This window comes from Cetorhinus maximus, chromosome 7 (genome assembly GCF_964194155.1).
Source record: "Cetorhinus maximus chromosome 7, sCetMax3.hap1.1, whole genome shotgun sequence".
NCBI classification, from domain to species: Eukaryota; Metazoa; Chordata; class Chondrichthyes; order Lamniformes; family Cetorhinidae; genus Cetorhinus; species Cetorhinus maximus.
The window spans coordinates 147,632,906-147,655,006 of NC_135885.1; the positions used below are offsets into that span (position 1 = coordinate 147,632,906).

General features: G+C 44.1%; 1 protein-coding gene across 2 annotated transcripts in view; it reads right to left on the bottom strand.

The window, feature by feature from the left end:
- Window positions 1–344: 344 nt before the first annotated feature.
- Window positions 345–22,101, bottom strand: part of tubgcp3 (tubulin gamma complex component 3) — a 116,569-nt gene continuing 94,812 nt past the window's right edge. Inside the window, exons 18-22 of one of the 2 annotated variants that reach the window (XM_078546096.1) lie at window positions 11,126–11,214; window positions 8,701–8,832; window positions 7,407–7,547; window positions 1,967–2,083; window positions 345–1,062 (exon numbers count right to left, since the gene is read on the bottom strand). In XM_078546096.1, coding sequence (XP_078402222.1) covers window positions 883–1,062; window positions 1,967–2,083; window positions 7,407–7,547; window positions 8,701–8,832; window positions 11,126–11,214 — 659 coding nt within the window. In that variant the 3' untranslated portion in view covers window positions 345–882. Of the gene's footprint in view, window positions 1,134–1,966; window positions 2,084–7,406; window positions 7,548–8,700; window positions 8,833–11,125; window positions 11,215–22,101 lie in introns of both variants that reach the window. The other variant, XM_078546097.1, reaches the window with a different exon arrangement.

Here is a 22,101-nt window from a genome sequence, read left to right on the forward strand (position 1 = left end):
CTCTCCAATCTGGCATTGAAGTGTTTATTGATAGGTTCTGGTTTTCATAAAGCTGCAAAGCAGATTTCATTACAGGGCACTGAATTTCTTGGTGAATTCTGCCCAACTTTGGGTGGTATGGAAGCTGGATGAGAAGAAAAACGGTGACACCAAAACACCGCGTCAAAATATTCAGAATCGTCCTCCTATCATGATAAGAGAGCAGGTCTTCAGGTCAATTTAAATTGGAGGGAGCCCCCAAACAAAAAGGGTCCACAGGAGGTTGATCAAATGGATTTAGGCAGTACTAGTGCCAAAAAATAAATTGTGAACTGCAATACAAATATAACTTTATAGAAAAGAAACAATTTACAATTATTTATTTCATGTTTTAAAAGCGTTGTAAAAGCATCAGGAGATTTACTCAAAAATCAAATAAAACGAATTATCTACACAATGTAAAAACTGAGGGTTTTAATCATTGCATATGTTGAGTTTTTAAAATGAATCCAACTGTGACACTAGAATGTATATTACAGAAAAAGAATGAAGTGCTTCTCCTTAAAAAAGACATTTTTTGGTTACTGAACAAACTTTGTGTTTAGCAGTTTAAAGCATTTTATCATCTGTAAAATAAAATGCAGGTTTAGTTCTGGGAACGATACCCTTTCTGTACACACAGTAAAATACTTTCAGCAAAGCTGCATGTGAAGCTAAAAAAAAAAAGCCAAGTGCCAAACTTCAGTTTAATTCAGGAACTAAACACTCATCGATTATAAATAACTTACACTGTTATGTGGAGTTCACTTCTCCCAAAGAATTCAATATTTTATCAGATGATTAATAATTCCCTCTCCTCCTCGTGGTGCAATACATCACTGGCAACCAAGACAAACATAGGTTTCACAGGATGGCAGGAAGAGCAGAAATCACTAAGGCAAACGTTACTGTAGCCCTAGTAATAACAGCTGGAAATATCTCTGGACAACAGTTTACATTGCTGAGCTGCGTTTCCCCCTGTTGCTGCCCAATGAGGCACGCAGCCGAGGGTCCCTCGCTTTGTAATGCTCGTTGAAGTCTAGCCTGAAGTTAAGGAAACGGAGACTTTCATCAGAACTTTTTGTCAATAGTACCAGGAATTGCTGAACAATGTCCTAAGGAAAAGAAAGGAAGGTTAATTACATTAAATCTTACGTTAAAACATTCTAAACTTCTGGAAACGACACATTCAAGCAAATATCCTTCATAAGGAATCTTTGCTGAAAGCAGCATTTCCTCGCTAAACTAAATGAAGAAGTAGGAACTAAAGGAATTCTGGGGAGACTGATTGCAGACGTGGGCTGCTCGGTATTCTTTGAATGATATGCATCCCGTGGAAGCTCACAAAAGTGTAGTCCAGCATAAGTCTGGGGATGATGTGTTCTAAGCATACACAAGGGAAAATTGTAGGTCAAAAAGGCAGTGCTTCACCTTTTAGACTGGCAGCTAAACTGAAAAGAAACAATTTGAACAATATCCAAGATAGGAGGAAACCCTTACCCCACAGGACATCAGTTAAGGAGATTCTGCTCAAGTAGTGACTCATTTGAGGGCACCCAAGCTGATGATCTGGATAATTTGCCTAAGAAGTATATTTAATAAATTTGACTTAAATAACAAATTTGTATATGAACCAATCGGATGCCAGGTATTCGGAACTGAGGACAAATTTAAGTAGGGTAGAATTTTGCACAAATAGATGCTCACCAGGAGCTGGTGAGTTGCAGGTTTAACAAAAATCTATTACAGAGAGTTCAAATTGACAAATATTTTTACCATGTTTCCTTCAAGGACAGAGGAGGCTATTGATCTTTGCTTTAGCTAACCCAGATTGCATTGTCTTACAACAGCTAGTGATCACCACTTAATACCTTGAATCTAGCACTAAGTCTCCACTCATCATTCACTGGACCCAATACATTTTGCAACACAGATTTCAATTACATACCTGGTAGAAATGGGAGCACACACGTATCTGGGAACACATTTTTGGAATTAACTGTTGGAATTCATGAATCCTTTTATTTTCTGCCTCTTCTTCAACTGATTTTGTTCCCCACTTACCCTAAATGAAGAAAAAGAACTATTTTCCATGGACATCACTAATCAGGTTTGTACATTACAGATGTTAGCAGGTAACAGAATGGTATTGGAAACAAAGCTTTGGTAGCAGCATTCTATTTTGAGCATGAATGCAGTGTGAGTTAGGATAAAGCCAAATTAGAAGTTTCCTTCCTTGGCCTAGAGAGCTCTGGGCAATTGTTCCAATAATTGTTCCTCTACAGTTAGCTGGGCAATTGCCTCCTCAGAACAACTTCAGCATCTTTACCCTGGCCCAGTCCTCGGAGCATCTTCCTGTTCCCCTTCATTAGTCCTCAGAATATTTTCCAGTCCCCCAGAACCAGTCCTTGGAACATCTTCCCTTGGAGCAATGACATTTTCCTTGGTGATTACAGCTCCTTTGATTTGCAAGCTGTGTAAAATTCATTGACACCTGGGCTGGGGTTTTAAAGCATCTCAGGGAGCGTGTTGTGGGGGCAGTGGCAGGTGGGACCTCTGTCATGTGAGCAAAACTCCAGCCTCCAGATATAGCCCGGCAACTTCCTTGCGTCTAGAGGGGGAGAAGGTGTAGTCTCCTGATCAGGCACTGTGGCCCACAGAGCACCATCCACCTCAGAACTTAACAGTGCCCTTTGCCCTTAATAGCGATAACCGCCACAACCCCCCACCCTCCCCTCCTCACGGGGGCCCACCTGCCTGGTCCCGGCAAGTCTGATTCGACTCATCTGGGGTCCGTTCCATGGCTGTTGCTCATTCCTGGGTGCAACGCCATCAGTGGCTAATGCTCTCAGCAGCACTGCTGGGATTGAAGATCTGCTGGCCCCTTGATTGACCAACTCCTGTAGGCGGGATCCCTGCCCTTAAAAGGACAGGAGCCTTGACAGCAGACAGTTAATTGATGCACATAAAATTGAGTCCAGGCTCCCTGAACTGGCCAAGGCGAGGTTGCCTCTGACTTTCTGCCAGTTGGGGTTGGGCAGAGCCACTGTCTTCCCGTAAGATCCAGGTACTGGATTCAAACGGTTCAGTGAGAGCCTGGACAACACTTCTCTAACAGAGCTGTGATTATTGGGTCTGGAGCCCAAACTAGATCATTACCCCTATCCAATTCTGTAAACCATTATCTTTTTAAACAAAACAAACTAGGTGTTCGAGTCCCAGCTAACTCAGCACAGCTCATAGATGAAACCCAAGGCCTCCCGGCTTTGTCCATCAAGGTATCAAATCAGAGACTGCTTTCAGAGAGATTTGAAACATGCCCTTCAATCCACACCAAATATTCTTCCTCAGAGGAAACTGTTCTCTTAAGGTGCCTCATCAGGGGGAAATGGGAGGTTGCATCTCTAATACTCAGCAGCAAATACTACAGTGGGACACAGGCTGCAGCCAAAGACCAGGAGTTTACATCTCCAGTCTTGAGTGAAACAGGTACAGCAGAGACACAGTACCACTCTCCATTGCTGCCATGTATGGTACATCTCCCCAGAGCAAACAGTTGTGGCTCTCGATGCTTTGACATCAGATGATAGACCCAGCACAATATGTTGGGGGAGGCAGACTTCTTTCTCTTACTTCTCAATTCCCAAAATCTTTGCAGTCCCATGTAGGGGTTCCAAGGCTCAAGCTCTTGCTGTGAATAAGGGGAAAATGTTTACAACTTTAATGCAAGCCTTGTGAGTAGCATTTGCTATCACCCCTGTCATGATAGAAGCAGCAACATCGTGGCCCAAGTGTAATTTTCTCTTCCTATTTTGCTGGGATTCCTAACCAACAACTTTAGAAGGCTTGCAGTTTCCATGTCAAAATGCTTTCTGCATGAGGAACTGCTTTATCTGAAGTGCAATTATTGAAGAAATGCTTGAATGCATATAAAACTTTTACAGATATAGCCCAAAGCACTTTGCATTAAATGATCTGATTTCAAACTCGGCAGTTAGTTATACAAGCAAACGTGAGTCACTTTGTACATAGCAAGATCCTACGGGGAGAAACCAGTGAATGATTTTGGCACGGTCAGTAAAAAGTGCCACTCTTGATACAACTTTGCAAATGGATCAAAGCAGCAAAAACCCTTGAAGTGACATTTTAATCTCATGTACATAAAATAGCCTGAGTGTATTACTGGTTGATCCGACCACTGATCAGATGTGGAAGTTGAATAAAGAATTCAGACCGCGTGAACAAACCAGTCTTACACGTGCAACTATCGATTCCCAGCCTTGGGTTAGTGGATAGCACTCTTGCCTCTGAGTCAGAAAGCAGTGAATTCAAATCCCATTCCAAAGTCTCGACTACAAAATCAGTGCAGTACTGAGGCAGTGTTTCATTATCGAAGATGCTGCCCTGAGACATGAAACAGAGACCCCCTCCGGCCTGTCAGTGGATGCGAAAGATCCCAGGGCACTATCTGAAGAGGAGCAGGGGAGTTTGCCCCTGTGTTGCAGCCATATCTTAATCAACATCATTTAGCACTAATTATTTGGCTATTATATTGCTGCTGCTTGTAGGACCTTGCTGTGTGCAAATTAACTGCCATGCTTGCCTAGGTTACAATAGAATTGGTAATGGAAGGCAGAAAATCAGTGAGTGAGAATGGAAGACAGGGGAAACAAAAAGTAAAAATGAGAGAATGTGGCAGTGCCCAAGGGTGTATACTTCAATGCAAGGAGTATAGCAAATAACGCAGATGAGCTGAGGGCACAGACAGAAATGTGGCAATATGATATCACAGCTACTACAGAAACATGGTTCAAAGAGGGACAGGTACAGCAGCACAGCATTCCTGGTTACATGGTTTTCGGGTGACGTAGAGAAGGGGAACAGGATTCGTAAGGTGCATTCAGGAGAACCTTTTTGGTCAGTATGTAGCAAGTCCAACAAGAGGGTGCGCAGTTCTGGGCTTAGGTTTAAGAAATGAAGCTGGGCAGGTGGAAGGAGTGACAGTGGGAGAGCATTTTGGTGCTAGTGATCATAATTCAGTTAGTAAATATTAATTAGTATAAATTAATATATTTATGGGAAAAGACAAAGATAAAACAGGAGTTAAAGTTCTAAATTGGGGGAAGGCCAATTTTATAAGCTGAGGAGTGATTTAGCAAAAATGGACAGGAAACAGCTTCTTGAAGGTAAATCAGTGTCAGAGCAGTGGGGGGCATTCAAAGGGGAGATTCAATGGATTCAGAGTAAACATGTTCCCACAAAGAAAAAGGGTGGGGTGGCCAAATCTAGAACCTCCTAGATGTCAAGGAGCTTACAGGGTAAGAAAAACTTATGCCAGACACCGAGAACTCAATGCTACAGAAAGCTGAAAGGAGTATAAAAAGAGGGATGAAATCGAAAAGGAAATTAGGGAAGCAAAGAGAGGACATGAAAGAATATTGGCCAGCAAAACCAAAAGATGTTTTATCAATATATTAAGAGTAAGAGGATAACCAAGGAAAGAGTAGGGCCCATAAATGACCAAAAAGGTAATGTGTGTGTGGAAGTGGCGGATGTGGGCATGGTTCTTAATGAATATTTTGCGTTTGTCTTCACAAATGAAGGAGACAATGCAGGCACTGTAGTTAAGGGGGAGGAGTGTGAAGTATTGGGTGTGATAAACATAGGGAGAGAGGAAGTATTAAGGGGATTAGAATCCTTGAAAGTAAGTGAATCACCAGGGCCAGATGAAATGTACCTCAGGCTGTTAGAAGAAGCCAGGGAAGAAATATCAGAGGTCTGACCATCCAAGCCTCACTGGATACAAACGAGGTGCCAGAGTATTGGAGATCTGCTAATGCTGTACCTTGTTTGAAAAGGGAGCGAAGGACAGACCAAATAATTATAGACCAGTCAATTTGACCTTGGTCGTGGGCAAATTTTTTTGGGATCAATTCTGAGGGACAGGATAAATGTCGCTTAGAAAGGCATGGATTAATCAAGGACAGTCAGCATGGATTTGTTTAGGGAAGGTAGTGTCTGAATAATTTAATTGAATCTTTTGAGGAAGTAACAAGGAGGGTTGATCACGTGCAGTTGATGTGGTCTACATGCATTTAGCAAAGCTTTTGACAAGGTCCCACATGGGGAAAAAAACCAACCTTTGGGATCCCGGGGAATGTAACAAGCTGGATACAAAATTGGCTCAGTGGCAGGAAACAAGGGGAAATTGTTGTTGGATGTTTTTGTGACTGGAAGACTGTTCCCAGTGGGGTTTTACAGGGCTCAATACTAGGTCCCCTGCTTTGTGTGGTATATATTAACGATTTGGATGTAAATGTAGTGGGGGGGGAATGATCAAGAAGTTTGCAGACAACACAAATACTGACCGTGAGGTAGGTAGCGAGGAGAATTGCTGTAGACTGTAGGAAGATATCAATGGACTGGTCAGGTGGGCAGAAAAGTGGCAAATGGAATTCAACCCAGAGAAGAGTGAGGTGATGCATTTGGGGAGGTCAAAAAAGGCAAAGGAATACACAATAAATGGGAGGATACTGAGAGGTGATGGGGAAACGAGAGAACTTGGAGTGAATGCCCAGAGATCCCTGAAGGTAGCAGGGCAGGCTGATAGGGTGGTTAAGACAGCATATGGAATCCTTTCATTTATTAGGTGAGGCATAAAATATAAGAGCAGGGAGGTTATGCTGGAACTATATAAAATATTTGTTAAGAACACAACTTGAAGTGTGTGCAGTTCTGGTCACCTCATTATAGAAAGGATGAAGTTGCATTCGAGTGGGTACAGAGCAGATTGACGAGGATGTTGCCAGGACTGGAAATTTGCAGCTATGAGGAAAGATTGGAGAGGCTGGGATTATTCTCCTTGGGACAGAGGAGGCTGAGGGGAGATCTGATTGAGATATACAGCATTGTGAGGGGCCTGGATAGAGTGGATGGCCTATTTACTGTAGCAGAGAGGTCAGTGATTAGAGGGCAGACAGAGTCTGGAACTCACTGTCTGAGAGGGTAGTAGAGACAGAAACCCTCAATTCATTTAAAAGGTGTCTGGATATGCACCTCAAGTGCTGTAACCGGCAGAGCTACCGACCAAATGCTGGAAAGTGGGGTTAGGCTGAGTGGCTTGTTTTTCAGTCATCGCAGACATGATGGGCTGAGTGCTGTAAACTTTCTATGATTCTAATAATGACTACACTTCAAAATATTTCAGTGGCTGCCAAGTACTTTCAGATATCCTGAGATGAAAGGTGCTATATAAATGAAAATGATTCAAGCTTTATAGATCCTGTTATGCCTGTGAGCGCAGCTGTGAATCTATCCTTGTTTACTGCAGAGCCAGCTGTTAATACATCCCTGGTTCTATGGGAAACAAAAAGCCCTCAACATCATACCTCTGCCTGCCGCACCTTCTTGCTCTCTGCATAACGTAGTCGGTGATGCAGCTCCTCCAGAGCTGAGCGATACATGGAATCCTGAGCACTCTGAAACTCCAGGATTCGATCGAACAGAGCTCGGAGCTGCGTTAACAGTTCCTTGAATGGACATAAACAGGTTTCAGAAACAGGGTTCATTTTTTACCCAGTTAATAGACACAAAGTAAAGTATTCAAGCTCATTGCCATTCAGAATGGTGGAAGCCCCGATCAGACCTCCATGCTGCAGCATGATCCTCAGCATCAAAGGACATTGCTTTTACTTCCTTCTCACTGACGCGCATTGCCCACAGGGTGATCACCTGACCAAGCGACTCACGGGGTAGTCTACTGACTCAGTGACTCCTGCTCCTGGAGTTCATTGCCCATGAGCTTGAATGCAAATGAAGAGATTTGTGTTTGTGAGCACCACGATAATGCACAGCATTCACATGTCGGCAATTATCGTACGTGACACTTATCCCATGTAACAAACTTGCCTGGTTTAAATTTGTTCATTTCTTCCATGATCCTTAGATTAGCATGAGATTGTGCAGCAGTTTGATACAACTGAATCATTTGTTAGGACACTGCAGTTACGGTCAAACACCCTGCTGTGGTTCTGGAGTCACAAGTAGACCAGACAGGATAAGCAGAGCATTAGTGAATGAGGTGGGTTTTTACGACAATCCAGTATTTCATTACAGAATTATTAATAAATTCCCCTAGCTGTCATGATGGGAATTGAACTCATGTCTCAAAAGCATCAGTCCAGGCCTCTGGATTACTAGTCCATTCATATTACCACCATGCTACCTTTCCCACACTACAGCAACTTGCCAAGGCTCCTTAGGCAGTAACATGTAACCTCTACCATCTGAAAAAAACAGCATATGCATGGGGATCACCACCACCAGCAAGCTCCCCCCGCAAATCTCCCACCACCCTGGGTTGGAACAATATTGCTGTTCACTGGCGCTGGGTCTGAACTCCCCTCTCTAACAGCACTGTGGGTGTACCTAAACCCGATGGACTGCAGCTAGCTGCTGCAGGGGATGGTGAGAAAGCGGCTCACCACTACCTTCTCAAGGGTAATTAGGGATGGACAATAAATGCTGGCCTTGCGCTCACATCCCATGAATGAATATCTCAAAAAAATGAGATTCACTGTGAAGTCTCATTTCTATAAAAATAAGCTCAATCTCCTGAACCCTCATTCAGTGCAGATTTAGATACCCACTTACATCCACAAGGGCCAATCTCAAACCACTTACTTCAGAGTTACTATCCAGCAGACATTGAGAGATTATCGTGTTGAGAAAAGCTTCATGAGCAGCAGTAATGTGATCAAGGTCCTGGGCCTGCTGCATCTTATTCCATAGCTCATCCCAGGAACATTCCAATACCTGCAAGAAACACAGCTCACCTCAATCATCCTGCAATGTCATCCCCACTACTTTACTCAGAGGTACAAGTTCTTAAGTTACCAAGACTGGCCAATTTCTCATCTCTAAGCATTGCCTCTTTCAAAACTGAGATCAAGTTTCCTTAAACCTTGGGCCCCTGATGGCAGGTCCCAGGCGCCCCACTCCAAATCCTCCCACCCCCACCTGCCATTAGGCCTATCAGTTCCTCTTTGAATTGAATTCAGCCCTTGTGACACTGGCCAAATTGATCACTAAATTGAAGGTGGGTTTTCCCAGAATTTAGTGCTTTTTGTAGAATTTCGTCTGGCCTTTCCCTGCTGTTGTAATGTGCTGACCTCTTATCTGCTGCACAATAAACAAATACAATGAGACTTAAGGAGTTTAATTCCAACGGCAAAACTTTAAAATGGAGCCTCACAAGATAGCTGAATCCCCTCATTCCAGAGTTCTCAACTGAGCTCCATAATTGTGGAATGAGTTCAGAGGAACAATGGTCCCAATTTGCACGTAATGTTTGTCAAATACCTAGCCCAAAGGCAATACCCAAAGACCAAATTGTTCCCCAACCCATTTCTTCCCTATCAGCCAAAGAAAGCTCAAGATCAGAGAAAAGTGGGAAGAAAATGGAAGGGTTCCTAGGGTCATTAACAAAAGAAACAAACTCTTAATACAACTGGAAAAGTGAATTATGTGAAGGTTCTTGGATTATATTGAATGCACATTGCAGACAGAGTACCTCAATGGGTGTGTACTGGGTAAGCACATGTTGATTACACGTGTGGAAACGTCTGGTTTCCTACTCCCAAATCACACAAATCATCATTTCATCTCAGCCTGAGGTGCAATACAATTAACTAGCTACTTACAGATGATGTTTTCACACCAAGTGTTGAAACAGGGAAGATTTCACAAAGAGCTAAGACAGAGACTGAAGTATCATTTGCAACGGAATTGATTAGGATTTGAAAAGGAAGAGTATAAAAAAGGACTTGGGATAAGGATTGGATCAGAATAAACAGCTCTGACTGAAGAGTTAGCAAAACATTACATGCAGGACAGGCCGAATAGTCGCCTGGGCTGTAATTTATGTGATTTCCTGTGAACTCACCAAAACGAGATGTCTGTAGGGCTTGAAGGGCATAATTATGGTGCTGAGGATGCATTTCTAGAATGAAAACACCTATAAGCAGGTAGTTCATCTTCAATTTGCAGTCTCTGTATGATAGTTATATGCACAGGAGCTGCACACAATGAGGCATCAGCTCTGCATAGCAACAATCTGTAGGTTGATTCACCAAGAAATGAGTGCTACCAGACTCTGTACTGAGAGCAATGAGGGAGTGAATGCTATTGGACCGTGTACTGAAAGCAGCGAGGGAATCAGTAAACAGACCATCCAGTAGCACCAACTCCCTCACTACTTTCAGCACACAGACAGTCCTATAGCACTCACTCCCTCACTGCTCTCAGTGCACCAGAAAGTCTGGTAGTGCTCACTCCTTCAATATTTTCAGCACACAAGCCATCAATAGCATTGAGAGTACTGAGGGAGGGAGGGAGGGAGTGTTACCAGACTGCCTGGTGTACTGAGAGCAGTGAGGGAGTGGGTGCTAGCGGACTGATGGGTCACCTTCTTGGGGGCTGACGGCATTGAGGTGGGGTGCGAAAGCAGCACTACAGCTGTCAGTGATATGGGTGACTAGGACCCTTTTCAGCTGGTTTTTCATGGAAGGGAGGTGAATGGTGAGGGAGGGGGTGGTGGGTGGGTAGGGTGGTGAATGGACCCTCACTGTGGCGAGTGGCAGTGAGTGGACTGGCGTGTGTTAATGGATCCTCACAGCAGCTGGTATCAGTGAGTGCAGGTGGGGAGTGTGAATGGACCCTCACTACGGCTAGTGGCAGTGAGGGGGGATGGGGAGGTGTGTGAATGGTTCCTCACTGTAGCTGGTGTCAGTAACACCAGTAAGGCAACAACAACATCATGCAGTGCTGACGATATGATTATAGTACATGCAGGAGAGGAATGAATAATAGATAGTCATGGTCTTACATTACTCATTAATAAAAGATTACTTTGTTGAACAGTCAAAAACCTACCACAAAGCAAACTTTTATATAAAATGTCAGATTAAATTTGACATGTCAGTTTGCAAAGTGGTATAAACATAATTAGTTATTGAGGAAAACATTAAGAATACTGGCAATATATCTGAAACAGAAACCTAATTCAGTGACAAACTTACACCTTTTGTATGATCCTTATTGGACATACCTCGAACGTGATGTAATACTGCATCTGATGCACAAAGTGTACCATTTCCGAGGCTAGGATATGACACTGGTGGAGCACCCCTGACAACTCTGAGGGAGAATACAAAATGGAATGAACTTCACAACAGTACAACAACATTTAGACCTTAAGACATCAGGCTTGAGGGGGAGCAATCTGACACTTGATTGCAAATAAATTTTCTTTTTTAGGAGGATCAATTTTTCATGAGGCAATGGAGCATCTGACAAGTACTTACCATTAATTTTATGCATTAATTCTTAAATAGCCTGTACTGACAGAAGCTTTTCAAAAAAGCATGAGGCTAAATATAAAGTAGAAAAGTGCTGCTAACTTGTCAGCTAGAGTTACATGAGCTAACAAAAACACACAGTAGTTGCATCTTCATTCCAGTGGTGTGCAATCCAGCTCCAAAATTTAGATAAAACATCTTAAACTCTGTGGCTCTGAACATGTGGATTCAGTATTATACCTGTCACTCTTACTGTCTATGAATTCTGAACTTTTTAAAATCTATTTGGCACTCATTTAAGAGACATGGATAATACTTTCACTCCTGCCACTAGCATCTGAAGCCCCTCCCTGCAGCGTGCACCAGTCAGGCCAAGAAGGTGGAAGAGGGTTCAGTCTGTTAGCCCGTGGAGCCTGTTCCATCATTCAATGAGATCATAGCTGATCTATATCCTACCTCCATACACCCATATATCCCTTAATATCTTCAGTGAACAAAAATCTAAACATTGCAAATTTAAAATAAACTGATCTGGCAGAAGTTGCTATTTGTGGATGAGAATTTCACATTTCCACTTGTGTGTGTATAGAAGTGTTTCCCAACTTCACTCTTGAAAGGTCTGGCTTTATTTAGAATATTATTTATAATATTTAGACCATGGGACCTAGTCCGAGGCTCCCCAACCAGCAGAAATAGAATCTCTCGATCACTGTGCCTCTTAATATAAAGTCATGGAGTCACTTATAGCACAGGAGGCGGCAATTTGGCTGCTAAGTCCATGCTGACTTCCCACAGAGCAATACAGTCAAGTCCCCATGGACTGGGGAACAGCCAGTGTAACACTCTTATTCAAAAAGGGAGGGAGACAAAAAACAGGTAACTATAGGCCAGTTAGCTTAACATCTGTCATTGGGAAAATGTTGGCGTCTATTATAAAGGATGTAATAGCAGAGCATTTAGAAATACATAATCTAATCAAGCAGAGTCTGCCTGGCTTCACAAAGGAGAAATCATGCCTGACAAATTTATTAGAATTCTTTGAGGAGGTAACAAGCAGGATAGATAAAGGGGAACCAGTAGATGTAATATATTTGGATTTCCAAAAGACATTTGATAAGATACCGCACATAAGGCTACTTAATAAGCAAAGAGCCCATGATGTTGGGGGTGGTATATTAGCATGGATAGAGGATTGGCTAACTAATAGAAGAGAGTTTGGATAAGGGGGCACATTTTCAGGATGGCAACCTATAACTAGTGGAGTGTCACAGGGATCAGTCCTAGGGCCTCAATTATTTACAATATGTATTAATGACTTAGATGAGGGAAATGAATGTACTATCACCAAGTTTGCAAATGACATAAAAATAGGTGGGATGGCAAGTGGTGAGGATGACACAAGGAGTCTACAGAGGGATATAGACAGGTTAGGTGAGTGGGCAAAAACTTGGCAGATGGAATATAATGTGGGAAAATGTGAGGTTATGCACTTTGGCTGGGAGAATAGAGGAGCTGAATATTAGTTAAATGGGGAAAGAATGCAGAAGACTGCAGCACAGAGGGATTTAAGATGAATCCCAAAAAGCTAACATATAAGTTCAACAGGTAATAGGAAAGGCAAATGGAATGTTGGCCTTTATTTCAAAGGGAATGGAGTATAAAAATAGGGAAGTCTTGCTAAAACTATACAAGGCACTAGTTAGACCACATCTAGAATATTGTGAACAATTTTGGTCCCCTTATCTAAGGAAAGATATACTGGCATTGGAGGCAGTCCAGAGAAGGTTCACTAGGTTGATCCTGGGTATGGAGGGATTTTCTTATGAGGAGAGGTTGAGTAGGTTGGGCCTGTACTCATTGGAGTTTAGAAGAATGAGAGGCGACCTCATTGAAACATAAAAGATTCTTAGGGGGCTTGACAGGGTAGATGCTTAGAGATTGTTTCCCCTTGTGGGAGAGTCTAGGGCCAGAGGGCATAATGTCAGAGTAAGAGGCGCCCATTTAAAACAGAGAGGAAGAGGAATTTCATCTCTCAGAGGGTAGTCAATCTGTGGAGTTCCTTACCGCAGAGGGGCGTAGAGGCTGGATCGTTAAGTATATTCAAGGCTGAGATAGACAGATTTTTAATCAGGAAGGGAATCAAGGGTTATGGGGGAAAGGCAGGAAAGTGGAGTTGAGGATTATCAGATCAGCCATGATCTCACTGAATGGCAGAGCAGACTCGATGGGCCGAATAGCCCACTTCTGCTCCTACGTCTTATAGTCTTATAAGTCGAATGGCCTACTCCTGCTCTTAATTTGTATGTTCGTATGAAGCTCAAGATCTCATATACTTTGCTAACCACTCTCTGAATACACCCTGCCACCTTTAAAGATTGATGCACATGAACCCCCAGGTCTCTTCTCTTGCACACTCTTGAGAACTGTGCTATTAAGCCTACATTATCCCTATCCCTTCTCCCAGAATACATCACCTCACACTGCTCTGTATTAAATTCCATCTGCCACTTGTCTGCCCATTCAGTTAGCTGAGGCAAAAAGGGGCGTGCGGTTACAAGACCACACCTGAGTGAGAAGTTGAGAATTTGGTTCAGGTGGGAATTTCTGGTAAGCTTTTCTTAACTTTAAACTTATATTAAGAGTTAGGTTCTTACTTTCAAACATTTTTTGTTGAATAGCCAGTTAAACAGGGAGCTGCCTGAAGTGGCAGTTATCTGTTAATCAGCTGAAAGTAGTTGCCCTCAATAGGTGTTAATTACTGTAACAGAGAGTTGAGCTAGCTAGTGAGTCATCAGAGACTATAGAAGCAGAGAGATTTTAAACCTGCGCGCAGGAAGGGCTGTGTGGACACGACACTGACTGATTGATTGAGGAGTGGGGAATGTGGTGCACAGGGTAAAGGAGGTGCTCCTTCTACATTTTTCCAGCCTCCAGTGGTGAAAGAATTGCCTCCCTTGTCTCTGAGCTAGAGGAGTGTAACTTTCTATTCCTTGATCTGTGTAAATTACTAACTAATTGACTAATTAGTCAAGAGGAGGCGAAAGCGTAGTGGTATTGTCGCTGGACTGGTAATCCAAAGACCCAGGGTAATGCTCTGGGGACCCGGGTTCGAACCCAACCACGGCAGATGGTGGAATTTGAATTCAATAAAAATCTGGAATTAAATATCTGATGATGACTATGAAACCACTGTCAATTGTTGTAAAAACCCATCTGCTTCATTCATGCCCTTCAGGGAAGGAAATCTGTCATCCTTACCTAGTCAACATGTGACTCCAGACCCTCATCAATCAGAAATGCCCTCTGAAATGGCCGAGCAAGCCACTCAGTCATAACAAACAACTACAAAGTAACAAAAAAGGAATGAAGTTGAAAGGGCCACCCGGCATCGACCTAAGCATCGGAAACAATAATGGCAATCGCAGCCCTGTTGGCCCTGCAAAGCCCCCCTTACTAACATCTGGGGGCTAGTACCAAAATTGGGAGAGCTGTCTCACAGCCTAGTCAAGCAACAGCCTGACATAGTCATCCTCATGGAATCAAACCTTATAGATAATGTCCCAGACACCACCATCACCATCCCTGGGTATGTCCTGTCCCACCGGCAAGACAGACCCGGCAGAGGTGGCAACACAGTGGTACACAGTCGGGAGGGAGTTGCCCTGGAAGTCCCCAACATCGACTCCGGACCCCATGAAGTCTCATAGGCAAGAAAACCTCCTGAGTACCACGTACTGCCCTCCCTCAACTGATGAATCAGTGTTATTTCATGTTAAGGAAGCACTGAGGGTGTTAAGGGCACAGAATGTACTCTGGGTGAGGGGCTTCAATGTCCATCACCAAGAGTGGCTCGGTAGCACCACTACTGACTGTGCTGGTCGAGTCCTTAAGGGCATAGCTGCTAGACTGGGTCTGCGGCAGGTGATGAGGGAGCCAACAAGAGGGAAAAGCATACTTGACCTCATCTTCACTGACCTGCCTGCCGCAGGTGCATCTGTCCATGACAGTATCGGTAGGAGTGACCACTGCACAGTTGCTGAGGAGATGAAGTCCCGCCTTCACATTGAGGATACCCTCCATTGTGTTGTGTGGCATGACCCCCGTGCTAAATGGGATAGATTTCGAACTGAACTCAAGACTGGGCATCCATGAGGTGCTGTGGACCATCAGCAGTAGCAGAACTGTACTCGAACACAATCTGTAACCTCATGGCCCGGCATATCCCCCACTCTACCATTACCATCAAGCCAGGGGATCAACCCTGGTTCAATGAAGAGTGCAGGAGGGCATGCCAGGAGCAGCACCAGGCATACCTAAAAATGAGGTGTCAACCGGGTGAAGCTATAACACAGGACTACTTGAATGCCAAACAGCACAAGCAGCAAGTGATAGACAGAACTAAGTGATCCCACAACCAAAGGACCAGGTCTAAGCTGTGCAGTCCTGCCACATCCAGTCGTGAATGGTGGTGGACAATTAAACAACTCACTGGATGATGCGGCTCCACAAATGTCCCCATCCTCAGTGTTGGAGGAGCCCAGCACATCAGTGCATTCGCAACAATCTTCAGCCAGAAATGCCAACTAGATGATCCATCTCAGCCTCCTCCAGAGGTCCTCAGCATCACAGATGCCAGTCTTCAGCCAATTCGATTCACTCCACTTGATATCTAGAAATGGCTGAAGGCACTGGATACTGCAAAGGCTATGGGCCCTGAGAATATTCCAGCAATAATACAGCAGCCTTGCGCTCCAGATCTTGCCGTGTCCCTAGCTAACCTGTTTCAGTACAGCTACAACACTGGCATCTACTCAGCTATGTGGAAAATTGCCCAGGTATGTCCTGTGCACAAAGAGCAGGACAAATCCAACCTGGCCAATTACTACCCCTCAGTCTACTCTCCATCAGTAAAGGGGTCATCAACAGTGCTATCAAGCGGCACTTGCTTAGCAATAACTTGCTCACTGATGCCCAGTTTGGGTTCTGCCAGGGCCACTCAGCTCCTCACCTCATTACAGCCTTGGTTCAAACATGGACAAAAGAGCTGAACTCCCAAGATGAGGTGAGAGTGACTGCCCTTGACATCAAGGCAGCATTTGACCGAGTGTGGCATCAAGGAGTCCTGGCAAAACTGGAGTCAATGGGAACCGGGGGAAAACTCTCCACTGGTTGGAGTCATACCTAGCACAAAGGAAAATGGTTCTGGTTGTTGGAGGTCAGTCATCTCAGCTCCAGGACATCACAGCAGGAGTTACTCAAGGTAGTGTCCTCGGCCTAACCATCTTCAGCTGCTTTATCAATGCCCTTCTCTCCAACATAAGGTCAGAAGTGAGGATGTTCACTGATGATTGCACAACTTTCAGCACCATTCGCAACTCCTCAGGTACTGAAGCAGTCCATGTCCAAATGTAGCAAGACCTGGACAATTTCCAGGCTTGGGTTGACAAGTGGCAAGTAACATTCACGCCGCACAAGTGTCAGGCAATGACCATCTCCAACAAGAGAGAATCCAACCATTGCCCCTTGGTGTTCAATGGCAGTACCATCACGGAATCCTCCACTATCAACATCCTGCGGGTTACCATTGACCATAAACTGAACTGGACTAGCCATATAAATACTGTGGCTACAAGAGCAGGTCAGAGGCTAGGAATCGTGCAATGAGTAACTCACCTCCTGACTCCCTAAAGCCTGTCCACCATCTACAAGGCACAAATCAGGAGTGTGATGGAATACTCCCCACTTGCCTGGATGAGTGCAGCTGCAGCAACACTTAAGAAGCTTGACACTGTCCAGGACAAAGCAGCCCACTTGATTGGAACCACATCCACGAACATTCACTCCCTCCACCACCAACACAGTAGCAGCAGTGTGTACCATCTACAAGGTGCACTGCAGGAATTCACAAAGGCTCCTTAAACAGCACCTTCCAAACCCACGACCACTACCACCTAGAAGGACAAGGGCAGCAGATAGATGGGAACACCACCACTTGGAAGTTCCCCTCCAAGTCGCTCACCATCCAAAATTGGAAATATATCACCGTTCCTTCACTGTCGCTGGGTCAAAATCCTGGAACTCCCATCCTAACAGCACTGTGGGTGTGTCTACACCACAGGGACTGCAGCGGTTCAAGGAGGCAGCTCACCACCCTTCAAGGGCAACTAGGGATGAGTAATAAATGCTGGCCCAGCCAGCGAAGCCCACATCCCGAGAATGAATAAAATAAATAGGTAAATTGGGTTGGGCAGAAATGACAGGGCTGGTGGTGTGTTGTGACTGCAGAACGTGGAGTTCTGTGGAATGTACTGTAATCCTGGATAACCATATCTGCAGAAAGTGTCAGTAACTTCGGCTCCAAGCTGCTGAGCTGGAGTCTGAGTTGTGGACATTGTAGGGCTTCAGGGAAGAGTTACCTAGTCGCTTTATTCCAGGAGGCAGTGACTCCCCTTAGGTTCAGCAGAACTTGGGAGTTGGTCATTGTTCAGGGACAGGTGGATGTGACTGCGAGTCAGGCACACAAGGGGACCCAGCAAGTAGTGATGGAGGAGCTACAGCCCTAGACTTTGTCCAATTGATGTGAGGTGTTTACTACCTGTGAGGATGAGGACTGACCATGGCAAAGGATGCCATTCTAGTGGGGGAAGTGAAGAGGCATGTGGTAGTGATAGGAGACAGTATAGTCAGATGGATAGATACTGTTCTCTGCAGTTGAGAGCATGAGTCCAGATTGCCATGTTGCCTGCCTGCTGCCAGGGTTCAGGATAAATGCCCAGGGCTGGAGAGGAACTTGCAGTTGGAGGGGGGAGGATCCAGTGGTCATTGTCCGTAGGTACCAATGACATTGGTAAGACTAGGAAAGAGGTTTTGCATAAAGAGTATAAGGAGTTGGCACTAAATTAAAAAGCAGAACCTCAAAAGGTAATAATCTCTGGATTATTACCTAAAATTGGCATAGGGTAAATAAAATTAGAGAGATGAATGTGTGGCTCTTGGTGTGGGAGAAGTGGGTTCCAGTTTGTGGGGCACTGGCACCAGTACTGGGGAAAGTAGGGGCTGTGCCGTTGGAACAGTCTACACCTGAACCGTGCTGGGACCAGTGATCTAGTGAGCTGCATAATTAGGGAAGTAGAGAGAGCTTTAAACTAAATAGTGGGGGCAAATGATCAAATTTGGGAAGATGTGGTAAATCAGAGGGTAGAGTCAAGGCAAGAGAGAAAGGTATTAATATGGGAAAGGATAAGCAGACCATGACAGGAAGGGGCAGAGAGGACAAATCTAAGAGTAGATCAGCAGCTAAAGGCTCTCTATCTGAATGCATGCAGCTTTCAAAACAAGACTGATGAACTGATAGTGCAAGTAGAAATTAATAAGTACAATCTGACAGCCAATACAAAGACATGGCTACAGGATGACATAGATTGGGACCTGAATATTGATGGATACATGATGTTTAGGATAGACAGGAAGCAAGGAAAAGGTGGAGGGATGGCTCTGTTAATTCATGATGGTATTAGCACAATAGAGAGATGACCCAAGTTCAAGAAACAAGGATGTAGAAGTGGTTTGGGTAGAGATGAGAAATGATAAAGGCAAGAAATCACTTGTGGGAGTGGTGTACAGGCCCCCTATCAGTAACCACACGATAGGATGGGGTATAAAGGAAGAAATGGGGGCTTGTCCGAATGGTATTGCGATAATCATGGGGGATTTTAAACTACACATAGACTGGAAAAATCAGATGGGCAAAGGTAGCCTAGGTGAGGAGTTCAGAGAATATTTTTGGGATAGTTTCTTAAAACAGCATGTTCTGGCACCAACCAGAGTGCAGGCTGTACTAGACCTGGTATTGTGCAATGAGATAGGATTAATTAATGACCTCATAGTGAAGGCACTTCTTGGTAGCAGCGATTATAATATGATTGAATTTTACATTTAGTTTGAGGGAAAGAAGAGTGGGTCTAAGACTAGTATTTTAAACTTAAATAAATGCAATTATGAGGGCATGAAAGCAGAGCTGGCTAAAGTGAACTGACAAATTAGGTTAAGGGATAGGTCAATAGAGATGCAGTGACAGACATTTAAGAAGATACTTCAGAATGCACAGAATAGACACATTCTAACGAGAGAAACATTCCAAGGGAAGAACCCACCATCCATGGTTAACTAAAAAAGTCAAAGATGGTAAGTTAAAGAAAAAGCGCACAATTACACAAAGATGAGTGGCAGGTCAGAAGATTGGACAGAATATAAAAAGCAGCAAAGAATGACTAAAAGATTAATAAAGAAGGAAACAACAGAGTAGGAGAGAAAGCTAGCTAGAAAAATAAAGGCAGTTAATAAGAGTTTCTACAGATATTTTAAAAAGAGTTGAAGTGATCGTTGGTTCTAAAGAAAGTGAGTCTGGGGAATTCATAATAGAAAATAAGGAGATGGCAGATGAACAGATATTTTGCATGTCTTCACCATAGAGAACACCAATAACATTCCAGAAATAGCTGTAAATCAGGAAATGGAAGGGAGGGGGGAACTCCAGAAAATTACAATCACCAGTGAAGTGGTACTGAGCAGATTGTTGGAGCTACAGGCTGACAAATCCCTGGGTCCTGATGGACTTCATCCTAGGGTCTTAAAAAGTGCTAGTGAGATAGTGATGCATTGGTTTTAATTTTCCAGGATTCCCTTGATTCAGGGATGATACATTAGATTGAAAAATAGCAAATGTAATTCTTTTATTCAAAAAGGGAGACAGAAAACAGAAAATTACAGGCCAGCTGGCTTAACATCGGTCACAGGGAAAATGTTAGAAACTATTATTAAAGACATTATAGCAGGGCACTTAGAAAAATTCAAGTTAATCAGGCAGAGTCAACATGATTTTGTGAGAAGGAAATCATGTTTAACCAATTTATTGGAGTTCTTTTGAAGTAACATGTGCTGTGGATAAAGAAGAACTGGTGGATGTACTGTACTTAGATTTCCAGAAGGCATTTGATAAGGTGCCGCATCAAAGGTTATTGCAGAAATACAAGCTCATGATATAGGGGGTAACATATTGGCACAGAGGAAAATTAGCTAGCTAACAGGGCATTGAGAATAAGGAGTGGTGTGCCACAGGGATCAGAGCTGTGGTCTCAACTTTTTACAATTTATATAAATGACTTGGATGAAGTGATAGAAGATACAGTTGCTAAATTTCTGATGACACAAAGATAGGTAGGAAAGTAAGATTGAAGAGGACATAAGGAGGCTACTAAGGGATAATAGGTTAAGTGAGTGGGCAAAGATCTGGCAAATGGAGTTTAAAGTTAGAAAATGTTAAATTGTCCATTTTGGCAGGAAGAATAAAAATGCAACATATCTAAATGGGGAGAGATTACAAAGCTCTGAAACGCAAAGGGATCTGGGTGGGCTACTGCATAAATCACAAGGTTAGTATGCAGGTACAGCAAGTAATTAGGAAAGCTAATATAATGTTATGTTTATTGCGAGGAGAATTGAATTAAAAGTTGGGAGGTTATGCTTCAGTTATATTCAGGGCATTGGTGAGAATACATCTGGAGTACTGTGTACAGTATTGGTCTCATTTAAAGGAGGATGTAAATGTGTTGGAAGCAGTTCAGAGAAGGTTTACTAGACTAATACAGCAATGGGCAGGTAGCCTTCTGAGGGAAGGGTGGACAGGCTAGGCTTGTATCCACTGGAGTTTAGAAGAATAAGGGATAACATGATGGAAACATAAGATCCTGAGGGGTCTTGACAGGATGGATGTGGAAAGGATGTTTCCTCTAGTGGGAGAATCTAGAACGAGGGGTCACAGTTTAAAAATAAGGGGCTGCCCATTTAAGACCAATGAGGCAAAATTTTTTCACTGAGGGTCGTGAGACTTTGGAACTCTCTTCCTCAAAAGGCAATGGAAGCAGAGTCTTTGAATATTTTTAAGGCAGAGGTGCATAAATTCTTGGTAAAAAAGGGGGTGATAGGTTATTGGGGTAGGGGGGGAAACGTGGAGTTGGTTACAATCAGGTCAGCCACAATCTTATTGAATGGAACTGCAGGCTCGAGGTGCCAAGTGGCCGATTCCTGCTCCTAATTCGCATGCTCATATCTATGTCCTGTCGCAGGTGATTTGCATCATTCTCACTGTTTGCTAGAGGAAGACCCGGGGACAGTCAGTCAGCAGCACCTAGAGGAGAGTGTGAGAGGAGGACCCTGGGACAGGCAGTCAGCAGCACCTAGAGGAGAGTGCGAGAGGAGGACCCTGGGACAGTCAGTCAGCAGCACCTAGAGGAGAGTGTGAGAGGAGGACCCTGGGACAGTCAGTCAGCAGCACCTAGAGGAGTGTGAGAGGAGGACCCTGGGACAGTCAGTCAGCAGCACCTAGAGGAGTGTGAGAGGAGGACCCTGGGACAGTCAGTCAGCAGCACCTAGAGGAGAGTGTGAGAGGAGGACCCTGGGACAGTCAGTCAGCAGCACCTAGAGGAGAGTGTGAGAGGAGGACCCGGGGACAGTCAGTCAGCAGCACCTAGAGGAGTGTGAGAGGAGGACCCTGGGACAGGCAGTCAGCAGCACCTAGAGGAGTGTGTGAGAGGAGGACACTGGGACAGGCAGTCAGCAGCACCTAGAGGAGAGTGCGAGAGGAGGACCGTGGGACAGGCAGTCAGCAGCACCTAGAGGATCTAGCATAGCAGGGGAGAGGCCATGATCATGGTTGCTTCTGCATATG